The 14,429-nt window shown below is 41.4% G+C and overlaps 2 protein-coding genes across 2 annotated transcripts; one reads left to right on the forward strand and one right to left on the reverse strand.

Annotated features, from left to right (window-relative positions):
- Positions 1–4,650: 4,650 nt before the first annotated feature.
- Positions 4,651–5,196, reverse strand: LOC138880167 (uncharacterized). The gene has a single exon (XM_070159839.1). The coding sequence runs from the start codon at positions 5,194–5,196 to the stop codon at positions 4,651–4,653; it is 546 nt and encodes a 181-aa protein (XP_070015940.1).
- Positions 5,197–11,297: 6,101 nt separating this feature from the next.
- LOC104224392 (uncharacterized) lies at positions 11,298–13,907 on the forward strand. The gene is made up of 2 exons (XM_009776024.2): positions 11,298–11,814; positions 12,963–13,907. Exons 1-2 carry the CDS (start codon positions 11,410–11,412, stop codon positions 13,434–13,436), a joined length of 879 nt encoding a protein of 292 aa, XP_009774326.1. The 5' UTR covers positions 11,298–11,409; the 3' UTR covers positions 13,437–13,907.
- The last annotated feature ends 522 nt before the right edge of the window (positions 13,908–14,429 follow it).

Raw genomic sequence — 14,429 nt, forward strand, 5'->3', positions numbered from 1 at the left:
CGAGGTCACCCTCGGTCAGATCCATCCCTCCTTCTGGTGCATCGTGATCATTTTGTGCTACTTTTCTGGAAAGGCCGAGGGGTTGGAGTTCACCCTCATCCATCTTATTCGGCTATATCGACCTCAGTTATTCCGAGGGCTCATCAAACTGTAACGTCGGACAAAGAAAGCCTTCTTTGCTAGAAACGATGAAGACAAAGATCGAGGCTGGATGAGCCACTTTATCAGAGTAAGGACTTTGGATGTCATCCCTCGAGACAAAATGTCATTCCCGGAGAGATGGAATTTTAATCGTAAGTGGAGTCCCTCTTCCCAATATCCATATATACTCTGCTTCCATATCTCATAACATTATTATCTTTTCTGCAGCTGTAGCTTGGACACCTCACGCTGTCCCCGGCCTCGAGGACTTGGTCGAAAAGTTAGTCGCGACCTCCTCTTATGATAAGCGCAGATGACGTGATTTATCGAAGGGCAAATGGGAGACCAAGCATCATGGTAAGTGCTTTCTCCATGTTCCGGATATTTTTCATATGATGGCATCAACTCATTCATATTTACTTGTGCAGGCCTCGGAGATGCCTCCGAAATGAGGCTAGACCCGCCCAGGGAAGAGACCGAGTTCCCGATTTCAAAATCGGGGAAAGACAACAAAAGAAAGAGGGTTTCAAAGCCTGAAGGCCCTCAAGACAAGAAAGCTCCTGCTCAAAGGCTACGAAAGATATTTGCTCTTGTAGATGCAGATTCGGCCCTGCGATTCCCCGGATGTCTAAGAAAATGATGGTGAAGAATCAGCGCTGGTACCTCGAACTAGGAAACCAATCGAGACCGTTGAGCCCTCGGAACCAGAGACCTCATCCCGTGGTGAGGAAAACCCAAAGAAAGACTAGGGCAAGGCCCCCGTATTCCCGAAGGTTGAGATCGTTCCTCCGCCTTCAACAAATATACCAAAAGAGGCAAGTGTGGAAACCCCCGAGGCTAACAAGAACACCTCGAGTGAAGAGCTCGGGGCCATGACAACAGGTCACTTCCTTTCTTTGCCAACTTATTCCGAGGAGGCAATCGAAGAAACTAATGCTCTACGTATGCCCGATCCGAGCAAGTTTCTCAAAGAAGATCCCTTTTAGAGTTGCTTTGCTGGGGTCGATGATATCTCCGACCTTAACGATGCATCTGGCCTCTTCGAAGAGGATCAACATCTCCTCTCTCGGGTAAATTCTAACTTTCATTATTGCAAATTTTCTTTCTTTCCTTTCCTTTGTCTGACATATCTTAATTTCATGCTTAGGCCATCGTCAAGTTTAGAGCTGAGCCGAGCCAATGTGAGGCCGAGCTTAGGAAGGTTTCAGGTAAAGAGAAGGCCCTGAGGCTCCTCTGTGACCAAAAGGGGGAAGAGCTTAAAGATCTTCGGGCTGAATTGGCCAAAGCTCGGAAAAACGAGACCGAGCTAGATGAGCAGGTAACTGTGATTTTAATAGATTATGGCCTTCTTGGCCTTACTTCGGAGGCTAATACTTCGATGTCTCAGCTGCAGCAGAAGTTGGAGATGATCGGGCAGCTTCGGGGTGAGGTCGATCAAGTTAGGGCTGGCTGCCATAAGTGGAAAAAGAACATGGATCAGCTTACTGTCGATAAGGAAGCTGTTACAGCCCAATTGACCTCAGCTGAAACTCAACTCCGGGGCCTTAAAGTGAAAGGTCTCGCCTAGGCCAAGAAGATCAAGGAGTTAGAGGCAAAGCTTGCTAGAGCCCGGGCCGAAGCTGTACAGGCCAAGGTTGAAGCTGAGAAGACAAAGGCTGCAGCTGATAAATCCATCGCCGTATCTTAAGGGATGTTGCGGTCGTTCAAGCTGAGCTGAGGGAGGCCTTCGACCAGGAAAAATGGAGAAATTATTTGGTCAAGTGCCAGACCCGGAGGGAGACTCTCAAAGAAATCCATGCCCGAGGGTTCAACCTTGCTGAAGAGATAGCCGAAGCAAAGGCGCGGGAAACTAATTCCAGGTTTCTCGTCTCTTCCGATGACGAGGATGCTATGAGTGGTTCCGGGAACGGGGAAGGCGAAGAAGACGCCTTTGAGGAAAAGGGGGGTTCCTGAAGATAAAGCTACCGAAGGTGCAGTTTTTGAGGACGTCACTTCCGGGGATGTGACCCCGAAAATATATTAGGTTCTCTTTTTCTTTTTTGTGCAAGAGCCTCTTGTGGGCATTGTAAATATGTTTTGTAAAACTTACCTTATGAATATAAAGTATCTTTTTGTTCTATCCTCAACTTGTGTTGAGTTTTATTTTGTCCTCATTTGTGGAAGATTCGATAATTCAAATAATCAGCTCGAGTATCGGTTTGGACTCAGAACATAATAAGCCCTTAGGTTTTTACTTGATCAATATAATATCCCTTAGGGTTTTGCTAATCCTCGAGCTAAGTTTAAATTGATTTGATGTGAGCTCGGGATGTCAGAGTTCTCGAGTCTGAGTTGAGTGAGAACGGGGTCTCGACCTCTATATGTTTTGGCCCTTAAGACTTTTTAAGTTGGCCCTTAGGCTCTTATATATCGGCCCTTAGGTTCTTTAAGTTGGCCCTTAGGCTCTTATACATTTGCCCTTAGGTTTTTTAAGTTGGGCCGCTTCGACCTCTAAAGTGGCTATAATTTTTCCCTCTTTTCGGCTAAAAGACTTAGTGACAATTTTTGTATGCCTTAGCATGTGTTTTTTGTACCCGTTGGGTTTTTCGAGGGTTCGACGTATCAGAACCTTATTAGTTACTTGTTTGTATAATGATAACCGAATACCTCTTGAGGTTTTTTTCGAAGGCTGATATTATCAAAGCCTTTAAATTATTGGGGGCTGAATTTATTGAAGCCCTTTATATTTTGCCTTTGCCGAGGGTAGCCTGATTTAACCGATTTTTTTCAAAGTGTTTGAATGCCTTTAATTTATGGCGGAAGTCGGACGTCTCCGAGCCGCATTGTTTTGGCCGTAGCCTTTTTATATGACCATAGTCTTTAATATGGCTGTAACCTTCGGGTATGTCACTTGGACTTGTTTCCCGATAACTTTACGAACTTGTCCGAAAAGTTAGTCCCCGAGTATATTGGCCTTGGCCTTTGTTTCGAGGGGATGCCTCTTTGAGGTTTTATGATTCTGAGTTTTCGATGACTCGGATGTGCTGACTGTTGATGACAGTCCCCGAGTATTCGGGGGTGCTTTTGCATTTCGGCTCTTGAGCCGTTTCCCGTATGATTATAAGTGTAGAGCTCGTATAATAGTAAACTTCTTTGAAATACAAAGTGTTTTTGGTATATACTTTTTTGAGTAATGAGTACATATTTTGCCATCGGGACTCGACTAATCTATATGGACACGGTTCTTTTGACCGTTTGGCCCATTATAAAGTTCTCTTATCGAGGCCCTCTTAGGTGTAAAGTATTTTCCTTGAAAATATAACCTCCGAGGGTGATGCACCCCAGTATTCGAGGTTGATTGAAAAGAAACCCTGGATACTGTTGAGTTCTCCTTAGGTAGTACATAGTTATTGCCTCGTTAAAAACCTTGCCGGTAAAATCCATTTGGGATAAAATCTTATCTAAGGGAAAAAGATTGCAACGTATGCTTTAAAACCTATGGCCTTCATGTAAAAAAGGGGTGCCTTCGAGATCGTGTACCTTTGATAGCTTCGATCAAAAAATCTGCAATGAGTTAGTTTTAAACTCAAATGGACAAAAGGATAAAGTCATACCTTAGCAGTAGTATCATTTGAGTAATGATATGTTCCAATTGTTTGGCAGTTGTTCACCTTCCAATGTGCTAAGTTTGTAAGATCCTTTACCGACAACTCCGAGGACTTGGTACAGTCCTTCCCAATTCGGGCCTAGTTTCCCTTCATTCGAGTCTCGAGTATTGAGGGTGACTTTCCGTTGGACTAAGTCCCTGATTCAAAAGTGTCGAAGGTTGGTCATTCTATTGTAGTATTTTTTGATCTTTTGCTTTTGCGCAGCCATCCGAACAAGTGATGCTTCTCGTTTTTAGTCCAGTAGCTCGAGGCTAACATTCATAGCCTCGCGATTTGACTCCTTCGATGCATATCGAAACCTGGCACTGGGTTCTCTGACCTCGACAGGAATAAGGGCCTCAGATCCGTATACTAAAGAAAACGGGTTAGCTCCCGTGCTCGACTTTGATGTTGTTCGATATGCCCAAAGGACCTCGGGTAGAACTTCTCTCCATTTCCCCTTTGCATCGTCCAACCTTTTCTTCAAGTTTTGAATGATAGTTTTGTTTGATGACTCGGCCTGTCCGTTTCTAGTTAGGTGGTATGGTGTTGACAAGATCCTCTTTATTTTATGTGCCTCGAGGAACTCCGTCACCTTGTTTCCGATGAACTGCTTTCTATTGTCACATACAATATCGATAGGTATCCCGAACCGAAATATGATATGGTCCTAGATGAAGTCGATAACTTCCTTTTCTCTGACCTTATCGAATGTCTGTGATTCCACCCACTTAGAAAAATAATCAGTCATAAACAAAATAAACTTAGCTTTACCTGGGGCCATTGGTAGAGGGCCGACTATATCCATTCCCCATTTCATGAAAGGCCACAAGGATAGGACCGAATGGAGTTATTCTCCGGGCTGATGGATCATTGGTGCAAATCATTGACACTTATCATATTTTTTGACAAATTCCTTGGTATCTTTTTCCATGCTATCCCAGTAGTAACCTGCTCTGATGATTTTACGAACCAAAGACTCTACGTTGGAGTGATTCCTACAAGTGCCTTCGTGGATTTCTCGAAGAACATAATCAGTATCCCCCGGCCCCAACCATACCGCCAATGGCCCATCGAATATTCTTCTGTATAATGTTCCATCCCCATCTAGGGCGAACCTAGCAGCCTTGGTTCGTAGAGCCCTCAATTCTTTGTGATCCGATGGGAGTTTTCCATTTTTTAGATAGTCAATGTACTTATTCCTCCAGTCCCAGGTCAAACTTGTTGAATTTATCTCAGCATGACCCTCTTCAACCACAAACCTCGAAAGCTGTACGATAGTCCCCGGGACGATGTCATCTTCATTGACCAGGGATCCCAAATTAGCAAGTGCATCGACTTCACTATTTTGCTCTCGAGGCATATGATCGAAGGTCCATTCCTTGAAGCGATGCAATGTTACCTGTAGTTTATCTAAGTATCTTTGCATTCTATCTTCTCGAACCTCGAAGCTCTTGTTTACTTGGTTCACCACCAATAGGGAGTCGCATTTGGCCTCGATGACCTCCACTCCTTCTTAGCTAGCTCGAGACCTGCAATCATGGCCTCATACTCAGTGTCATTGTTAGTCAATCTAGAAATTTTGATAGATTGCCTAATGGTATCAACCGAGGGTGGATTCAAGACAATGCCAAGCCCGAACCCTTTTACATTCGAGGCACCGTTCGTAAAAAGGGTTCATACCCCCGATGATGTACCCGAACTTAGCAGGAGTTCTTTCTCTACTTCAGGTACGAGGGTCGGTGTAAAGTTGACCACAAAGTCAGCTAGGATTTGAGACTTGATGGCCGTTCGGGGTTGATATTCGATATCATACCTGCTATGTTTGACGACCCATTTGGCCAATCGGCCCGGTAGCTCGGGCTTATGCAAAATATTTCGAAGGGGGTAAGTGGTTAATACACATATAGGATGACATTGAAAATATAGTATTATCTTTCGAGATGCGCTTATCAATGAAAGTGCTAATTTTTCTAAGTAAGTGAGGGTACCTCGTTTTAGCATCTCCCAGGGTTCGACTTACATAATAAATTCTCTTCTCGAACTAGTACTCCACTTACCGCTATCTCGGATATTGCCGATATAGGTAAAGTTTTTCATCTGTCTTTGGGGTGTGCAGCAAAGGTGGACTCGATAGATATCGCTTTAATTCTTCTAAGGCATGCTGACATTCTGGGGTCCATGTGAAGTCCTTTTCTTTTTTAGCAAGGAAAAGAACCGATGACTCCGATTTGATGACCTCAAAATGAATCGACCCAAAATAGCTATTCGACCTGTTAACCTTTGCATGGCCTTTGCACTATCCACGATCCTGATATCCTCAATGGCCTTGATCTTATCGGGGTTGATTTCGATGTCTCGATTCGACACCATGAAGCCGAGGAACTTACCCGAGCCAACTCTAAAGGCACATTTCTCCGGGTTAAACTTCATGTTGTATTTCCTCAAAATTGCAAAGGTTTCCTATAAATGAACTAAATGGTCCTCTGCGCGCAGGGACTTAACCAACATATCATCAATGTAAACTTCTATTTTTTTTCCTATTTGTTCTTCGAACATCTTGTTAACGAGGCGTTGGTATGTAGCTCCTGGATTTTTTAGCCCGAAGGGCATTGCGTTGTAACAATAAGTTCCAAATTTAGTAATAAACAAATCTTTTCTTGGTCCTCCGGATTCATTGAATCTGATTGTACAAGGAGAAGGCATCGAGAAAAGTTAGGGTCTCGTGGCCAGTTGTGGCATCGATCATACGATCGATGTTTGGCAAGGGAAAAGAATCTTTTGGGCATGCTTTGTTCAAGCCCTTATAATCTACGCACATTCTAAGTTTGTTTCCTTTTTAGGAACTATAACTACGTTGGCTAACAACTCGGGGTATTATACCTCCCAAATAGATCCTATTTTAAGAAGTTTGGTTATCTCGTCTTTTATGAAAGCATGTTTTACCTCGGGCTGAGGCCTCCTTTTTTGCTTCACCAATTTAAACCTGGGATCGGTGCTTAGTCGATGCATGGTGATTTCCGGTGGAATACCTGTCATATCTAAATGGGACCAAGCAAAGCAATCCATATTATTAATAAGAAATTGAATGAGTTTTTTCCTGAGTTTGGGGGTTAACCCCATTCCCAGATATACCTTTTTCTCGGGCATGTGTTCGATCAAAATGACCTACTCCAGCTCCTCGATAGTTGACTTAGTTGCATCCGATTCTTTGGGAACGATGAAGGTTCGAGGAGTATGGAAATACTCATCTTCATCTTCGATTACCTGTTGCTCCGATTCCGTCGAGGCTGGAGGCGGTGATTGCTAGTTGACCGCCTGATTACCTTCGATGCTCTATTTCTCCGAGGTCGAAGGCTTTGGAGTTGGTACCACTTCCTCGATTGCAAACATCTCCTTTATAGCATGTTGCTCTCCATAGACTATTTTCACCCCTTCCTCTGTTGGGAATTTTATTATCTTGTGAAGAGTTGAAGGCACTATCCTCATGCTGTGTATCCATGGTCTCCCAAGGAGTGCGTTATACCCCATGTCACCTTCGATGACATGGAATCTGGTGTCTTGTATGGTCCCGACTATATTTACTGGCAAGATAATCTCTCCCTTTGTTATTTCGCTTGCCATGTTGAAGCCATTCAGGACCCGGGATGCAGGTACAATCTAATCTTGTAGGCCGAGTTATTCCACGACCCTCGATCTGATTATGTTTGTTGAGCTACCTGGATCCATTAAAACACATTTAACTTGAATTTTATTTAAAAGGATAGAGATTACCAGGGCGTCATTGTGAGGCTGAGATATGCCTTCTGCTTCTTCGTCATAGAATGATAGGACGTCCTCGGGCACATAGCTCCGAGTCCATTTTTCTCTGGTGATTGATACTTTGGTGCGTTTGAATACAGGTCGTTGAGGGACATCGACTCCGCCAATGATCATGTGGATTACATGTTATGGTTCTTCTTGCTTGTTTTTCCTTACATCTCTCTCCTTGAAGTAGTTTTTGGCTCGATCATTGAGGAATTCTCAAAGGTGGACCTCGTTGAATAAACGCGCCACTTCTCCCCTTAGTTGCCTGCAATCTTCTGTCCTATGACCATGTGTGCCATGATATTTGCACATCAAGTTCGGGTTTCTTTGAGAAGGATCGGTCTGTATAGGCCTGGGCCACTTGGTGTCTTTGATTCTCCCAATAGTCGAGACAATCCCCGACGCATCTATGCTGAAGTTTTACTCTGATAATCGAGGAGCCTTGGGGGCTCGGTATGCTTATCGAACCCATTCTTAATCATGAGTCCCCGAGAACCTTGGCCTCGATCGCTCCTCCGATCATTCCGAGGAGCATTACAACCTGAACCGTTGTTTCTCCGATCGACATATGGCTGATACCGTTCTTTGTTGAATCTCGATTCCTAGTCTGTGTCCTTCGAGGGCTTGACTGCGAATCTGTTTGGATGAACTGAACCCGAGGGGGCTCCCAATTGGTCGTCCTTGACCCTGATTTTTGACTGGTAACGATTGTGTACATCTGACCATGTCACAGCTAGATATTCGATAAACTTCTGCTTTAACTGTCGAGATGCAATCAAACTCTGTTAGTTCAAACCCTACATAAAGGCATGTATTGCCCAGTCATCAGAGACTGACGGTAATTCCATTCTTTCCATCTGAAACCTGGACACGAACTCCCTTAACATCTCGTCGCTCCTCTGTTTTATATTGAAGACGTCCGATTTTCTCGTGGCCACCTTTATAGCCCCGGCGTGTGCTTTTACGAAGGCATATGCTAACATAGCAAACGAGTCAATAGAGTTGGGAGCTAAGTTATGATACCAAATCATAGCTCCTTTCGACAATGTTTCTCCAAACTTTTTCAACAAGACTGATTCGATCTCATCTTTATTCAAATCATTTCCTTTAATCCCGCAAGTGTATGAAGTAATATGCTTGTTGGAGTCGGTTGTTCCGTTGTATTTGGGTATATCAGGCATGCAAAATTTCTTGGGAATGGGCATCAGAGGCCCACTTAGGGGGAATGGTTTTTGTATGAACTTTTTGATATCTAAACCTTTCAGGACCGGAGGTGCCCCCAGTATTTGATCAACACGGGAGTTATAAGTCTCTACCTTTTTGTCATTGTCTTAAATCGTCTTTTCCCCAGACTCGATCCTCTTGGTGAGCTCTTCGAGAATTCTCATAATGGTGGGGTCAACCCCCGAATCATTTCCGTTGGACCTCTCTTGCGCTGGTTCTGCACGTCGAGTGTTTTCATGTTCAGCTACGCTCGGAGTCTTATTTTGACTTTGAAGTTGAGCGATGGCTATCTGCTGAGCCTGCAACATCTCGAATATCACTTGGAGGCTAATTCCCCCATCTCCCATTCCTCGTGCTCATTGGCCACCAGATCGGTCTTCCCTGCGTTTATTCCCCACGGGGTCTGTGCCTGAATCCGCGTTTAGAGCATCAACTGGCTCTATATTTGGTACTTCCTCAGGGTTTATTGGTGTACTCCGACCCCTATACTGTTGTTTTCTCCAAGACCTTCATTATCATGAATATGTGAGTTTTGTGTGCTAGACATGTTTCATCCTGAGAATAAAAAAATCTTGGCAAAAAAAGTGTAAAAACAACATGTGTAATGGGAATCAGTAAAGAAATAATCACTATTATCTTTAGCCCCACGGTGGGCGCCAAACTGTTTACCTCAAAAATACGAGTAATAATTAAATTTGATTTGTGGTTTTAAAGATACGTGATTTAGTTCAATACCAATTAATAATCAAGAAATATGAAGTAGAAACGAGAGAAATAAAAGAATCAAACCAACGTTACTCAGCAGTGGTGACCTCGAGCTTATTGGCCTCGAGGTGGGCTTATGATAAGAGCAATAAGGCAATAAAAGTAAGTAAGTAAGAGCAGTAGAGCTAAGGATAATTTTGATGAACAATAGGCGAAAAAGTAGAGAATATATTCTTTGTTTAATGATTAGATGGTCTTATAAATGATTGGGGTCCCTTTTATATAATAGGAGAACCCTAAATAAGGAATATTTTTGATACAGCTGTCTAACCGCCTAGTACGGAATCGTACAATCCTATTCCGGAATTTGCGCCATGATCTTGGAGACGTGGCAGAAATCTAGCTCATTCTATTACAAATATATAATGGCACTATTTTGGGCTCGAGCATACTCAGCTTTGGTCTTCCTCGTACTCCTACCTTCGAGCATTGCACTCTGTCTTCGAGCTCGAGTCTGGTCTCGACCTCGACCTCGCCCCGACTTGGACCTAGGACGGACCCTTGAGCCTATAAATCGGAGGCATATGATTTTTGACCGTATACATGATTAATTGTACATTTCTTTCCACTACAATGAATAAATTTACTCAAGTGGGCAAAGGTTTTGGTTAAGTATTTCGTTGTAATCCAAACGTATTGCTAGTTTATATAGAAGCGATTTATAATTTGATTAGGATCTTCCACTTTTTAAAGAATAATTTTGGTAATAACTAATAATCTCCCTTTTATTGGAAATTGTTGCTCCCTGATTGTTAATATCTAATGCTACTTTTTCTCCTTCTTTTCCTTATGGTCTTTTGTCACTCCCATTTGTCTTTCTCCCCTTCTTCTTCTTCTTCTTCTTCTTCTTCTTCTTCTTCTTCTTCTTCTTCTTCTTCTTCTTCTTCTTCTTCTTCTTCTTCTTCTCCTCCTTCTTCTCTTGAGCCGAGGTCTATCAGAAACAGCCTCTCTACCTCTCCAGGTAGGGGTAAGGTCTGCGTACACATTACCCTCCCCAGACCCCACCTGTAGGATTATACTGGGTATGCTGTTGTTGTTGTTGTTGGTAATAACTAATAAACGATCAACCAAAGATCATTTAGTCGATCATAAATAATACATAAACGATTTTTACATATAGGCGATTTATGATTTTATTAAAATTTCTTCTTTTAATAAAAGTGGTAGACGTGGCAGTACCAAAAAAATCTTGATAATAACTAATAAGCGATCAACCAAATATCACATATGCGATCATATAAACAATATATGAGCAAGTTTTAGATAATATACATACGATCTATAGTTTCACCGGGATCTTCCACTTTTTAATAATTATCCTACTAATAAGCGATTAACCTGAGATTACTTAGACGATCATAAATAATACATGGACGGGTTTTAGATAACACATACTATGTGATCTATGATTTCATCAAGATTTTTTTTTCTATTAAAAAATTATTCTGATAATAATGAATAAGCAATCAACCAGAGAACACTTAGACGATAAGAAAAAAAATACATGAACGGTTTTTAGATAACACATACGTGACCTATGAAAACCTATTTGAAGAATTAACCCAAATAGCCGTCCACCTAATTTCTTAAACTAAAAAAAACCGACAAATATAGAATATATATAAAATTCATGTATAATATGCATATAATAGTATATAATTAATATATAATTTATATATACCAACTAAAAAAAGTAAATATGGAATCTAACAGCTTATTTGTGTAACAATCCGAGAGGACACAAAACAAATAGATCGCCATTTCCAGCCACACAATAGAAGTTGAGGATAATTCTTGAAATTGATTAAAATTGAGCTCTCCCTTCTTTTAAAATTGATTAAAACGAATGAATTTGGCGGTGAGAGAGCTTACCGTTCCAGTGGTTCGAGCCTTAGCTTGGACGGCGAGGGAGAAGGAGTCCGAAGCAATACGACGTCGTAGAGCACTGAGAAGGTTTGATAATGAGTTAGAAAAGGGAAATTACAAGGCTGCTCTCTCTCATATGAAGCCCGGAGGCCTACTTGGCTTCGGCTCTGTTAAACTGGTGGTACCTAAAAGAATACCAACACAAGAACTACATATGGATGATTCAGCGTCTTTTGAATCTTTACCTGACTCGATTTTGCGTTCAATCAAACATAGCATCGAGTTTGCTCTGTTAGATGAGGAGGTTTTATTGACGGGAATAGAAGATGATATGAGGAGTGAAAGTTATGATTCCCCTTACGAAGATCATCAAATGTGCTTGCAAGTAAGACTTTTTAATAATATGATGATTTTTTGACTGAAGGAACAATGACAAGTTGCTATCAGTTTTCATTATCAGAATTCCAAATAGTGATTCATAAAGCAATATTCAGATGATCCAATTCACTGGCATGCTGAGATAAGGGCATAAGTGGTGCAACTTGCTTAATATAAATAAATATATTTGACATATTTAGGCATTGCCCACTGGCATAAAAGTTTTAATTCTTCTGTTAGTAGCTAGTATTGGGTGAGAGTTGATTAAGCATGACATGTCGCTACTTCATTTTACTGAGGGCATGACCCTCGATAGAAAGGTATGGAAGGGTAGTGGTTAAGCGGGCGTGTCTTATTTATATGCCGGTATGTAACACCCAAACTTTAGACAGAATAACACATCGACAAAACACAAGAGGTATGCTGGGTATATAAGTTAACAAGTCTTAAACCCTAGTGACGTGTTTTAAACCTATGAGGGCCTAGGCCCAGAGGGGACAATATCAATAGTGGGCTGTGCTGACTTTAAGAGTTTTTAAAAGATAAGTACGATAGAAACTAGCTTGTGCGCTCTAGTTACCAAAATACTCACCAACGTCACCTACGATTCTGTAAAAACAAGGGAAATTCTGTCCGATTTTCTATAAATTCCCGTTAAGGCTTGCTTTTGGATCCTACCCCTTAGCGCCGGTCATGGCCCTAAATTGGGTCGTGACACGGTTTCGTATTTTTATTTCTTCGTATCCGCGTATTTCTTTTACTATGTGTTGTTTCTTTCGCTTCGGTTATTATATCACCTTTGCTTGCTATGGTTACTACTTGTTGTTTCTGCTTCCTTTTTAGTTTTTTTCCTCCTAAGCCAGGGATATATAGGAAACAACCTCTCTACCTTCGTAAGGTAGGGGTAAGGTCTGCGTACACTCTATCCTCCCCCGTCCTCACTCTGTAGGATTTCATTGAGTTTGTTGTTGTTGTTAGTAGCTAGTTTTTTTGCACGCTTGAATCTCAAATACATGCCAAGTCACAGTGTTAGACAGTAAGTTATCTCGAATCTTGCTCTTTCTGCATTCAATGTTTGGTATTGTTTGTTATACAGATTATAAATGATGGAGCTCTTACAATATAGCTTTAGCTTAGGAGGTGTACTTTTTGCAGCATGAGGCTGGGCATTTTCTTGTTGGTTACTTGGTCGGTGTCTTACCAAGAAGTTATCAAGTACCTAGTGTAGAAGATATTATACAGGACAAGTTTGCTCAAGGAAATGTGCATTTTCTTGGCTTTGAATTTCTCAAACAAGTTGACATTGATACTATATCTAGCAACAAGTTTACCCAAATCTCATCCCGGACTTTGAACAAGTTTTTGTGTGTGATACTGGGAGGGTTAGTAGCGGAGCACCTGGTATTTGGATACTCAGAATTACTTCACTCAGATGTTCAACAGCTGGACAGAGTGCTAAGATGGTTGTGCTTCAATGAAAATGAAGCTGACTCTGTGGTTAGATGGGCTGTAATTACCACTTTGTCATTATTAAGTCAGCATCACGAGGCTCGATCAAGACTAGCAGAGGCCATGAACTCGAGAAGATCCATTGGCTATTGTATTGATGCGATAGAGAGTGCTCTGTGAGGCCATGAGGATTAGTCAGCAACCTAAACAAGCCAACCACCTATTTTGCTCGGACTCTCCAAAATGCCCTCGAGAAGATCCATTGGCTATTGTATTGATGCGATAGAGAGTGCTCTATTAGGCCATGAGGATTAGTCAACAACCTAAACAAGCTACCTATGTAGCTCGGACTCTCCAAAGATGTTGCTGGGTGCGTGTCGGATCCTTCAAAAGTAATGTATTTTTGGAGGATCCGACACAGGTGTGAGAACATTTTGAAAAGTCCGCGTAACATAGCACCACTGCATATCATTTTTAAGAGAAGGAAAAGTGAGGTCCAATGGTCTAGAACAGAAGACCAGCTTATTGAATGTTTGGAGTTCTTCTTGGTCAAGAGTTGTATAAAATAAAAGGAGAAGATCCTCCTGTTTCAAGTTTGAAATAGTTTTCCTTCGTGTTAAGCTGAATTGGAGAAATTCGTTGTGTTTCTTATTTTTTTCATCAATCAGAGACTTTTGGACTTTAATTTTTAAAAAATTAGGCGATCTATGATTTCATCGTGATTTCCCACTTTATAGAAATGATTCTGGCAATAGCTAATAAGCGATCAACCGGAGATCAGTTAAGTAATCATAAATAATATATGGACAAATTTTAGATAATTCATAAGCGATTTATGAATTCACTAAGATCTTCCACTTTATAAAGAAATGATCATGGTAATAACTAATAAAAATGATCAATTGAAGATCACTTAGGCGATCATGAATAATATGTTGGCGATTTTTGAATAACATATATGCAATCTATGATTTTACCTGAATCTCCCATTTTACAAAATAACGATCCTGATAATAACTAATAAGTTATCAATTGGAGATCACTTATGCGACCATAAATAATACAGGGAGATCTTTAGATAAGACATAGGCGATAAATGATTCATTAGGATCACTTACTTTATAAAAAATGATCCTTATAGTAACTAATAAGCGATCAACTGGAGATCACTTA

The sequence above is a fragment of the Nicotiana sylvestris genome, chromosome 10 (genome assembly GCF_000393655.2).
Source record: "Nicotiana sylvestris chromosome 10, ASM39365v2, whole genome shotgun sequence".
Taxonomy (NCBI): Eukaryota; Viridiplantae; Streptophyta; class Magnoliopsida; order Solanales; family Solanaceae; genus Nicotiana; species Nicotiana sylvestris.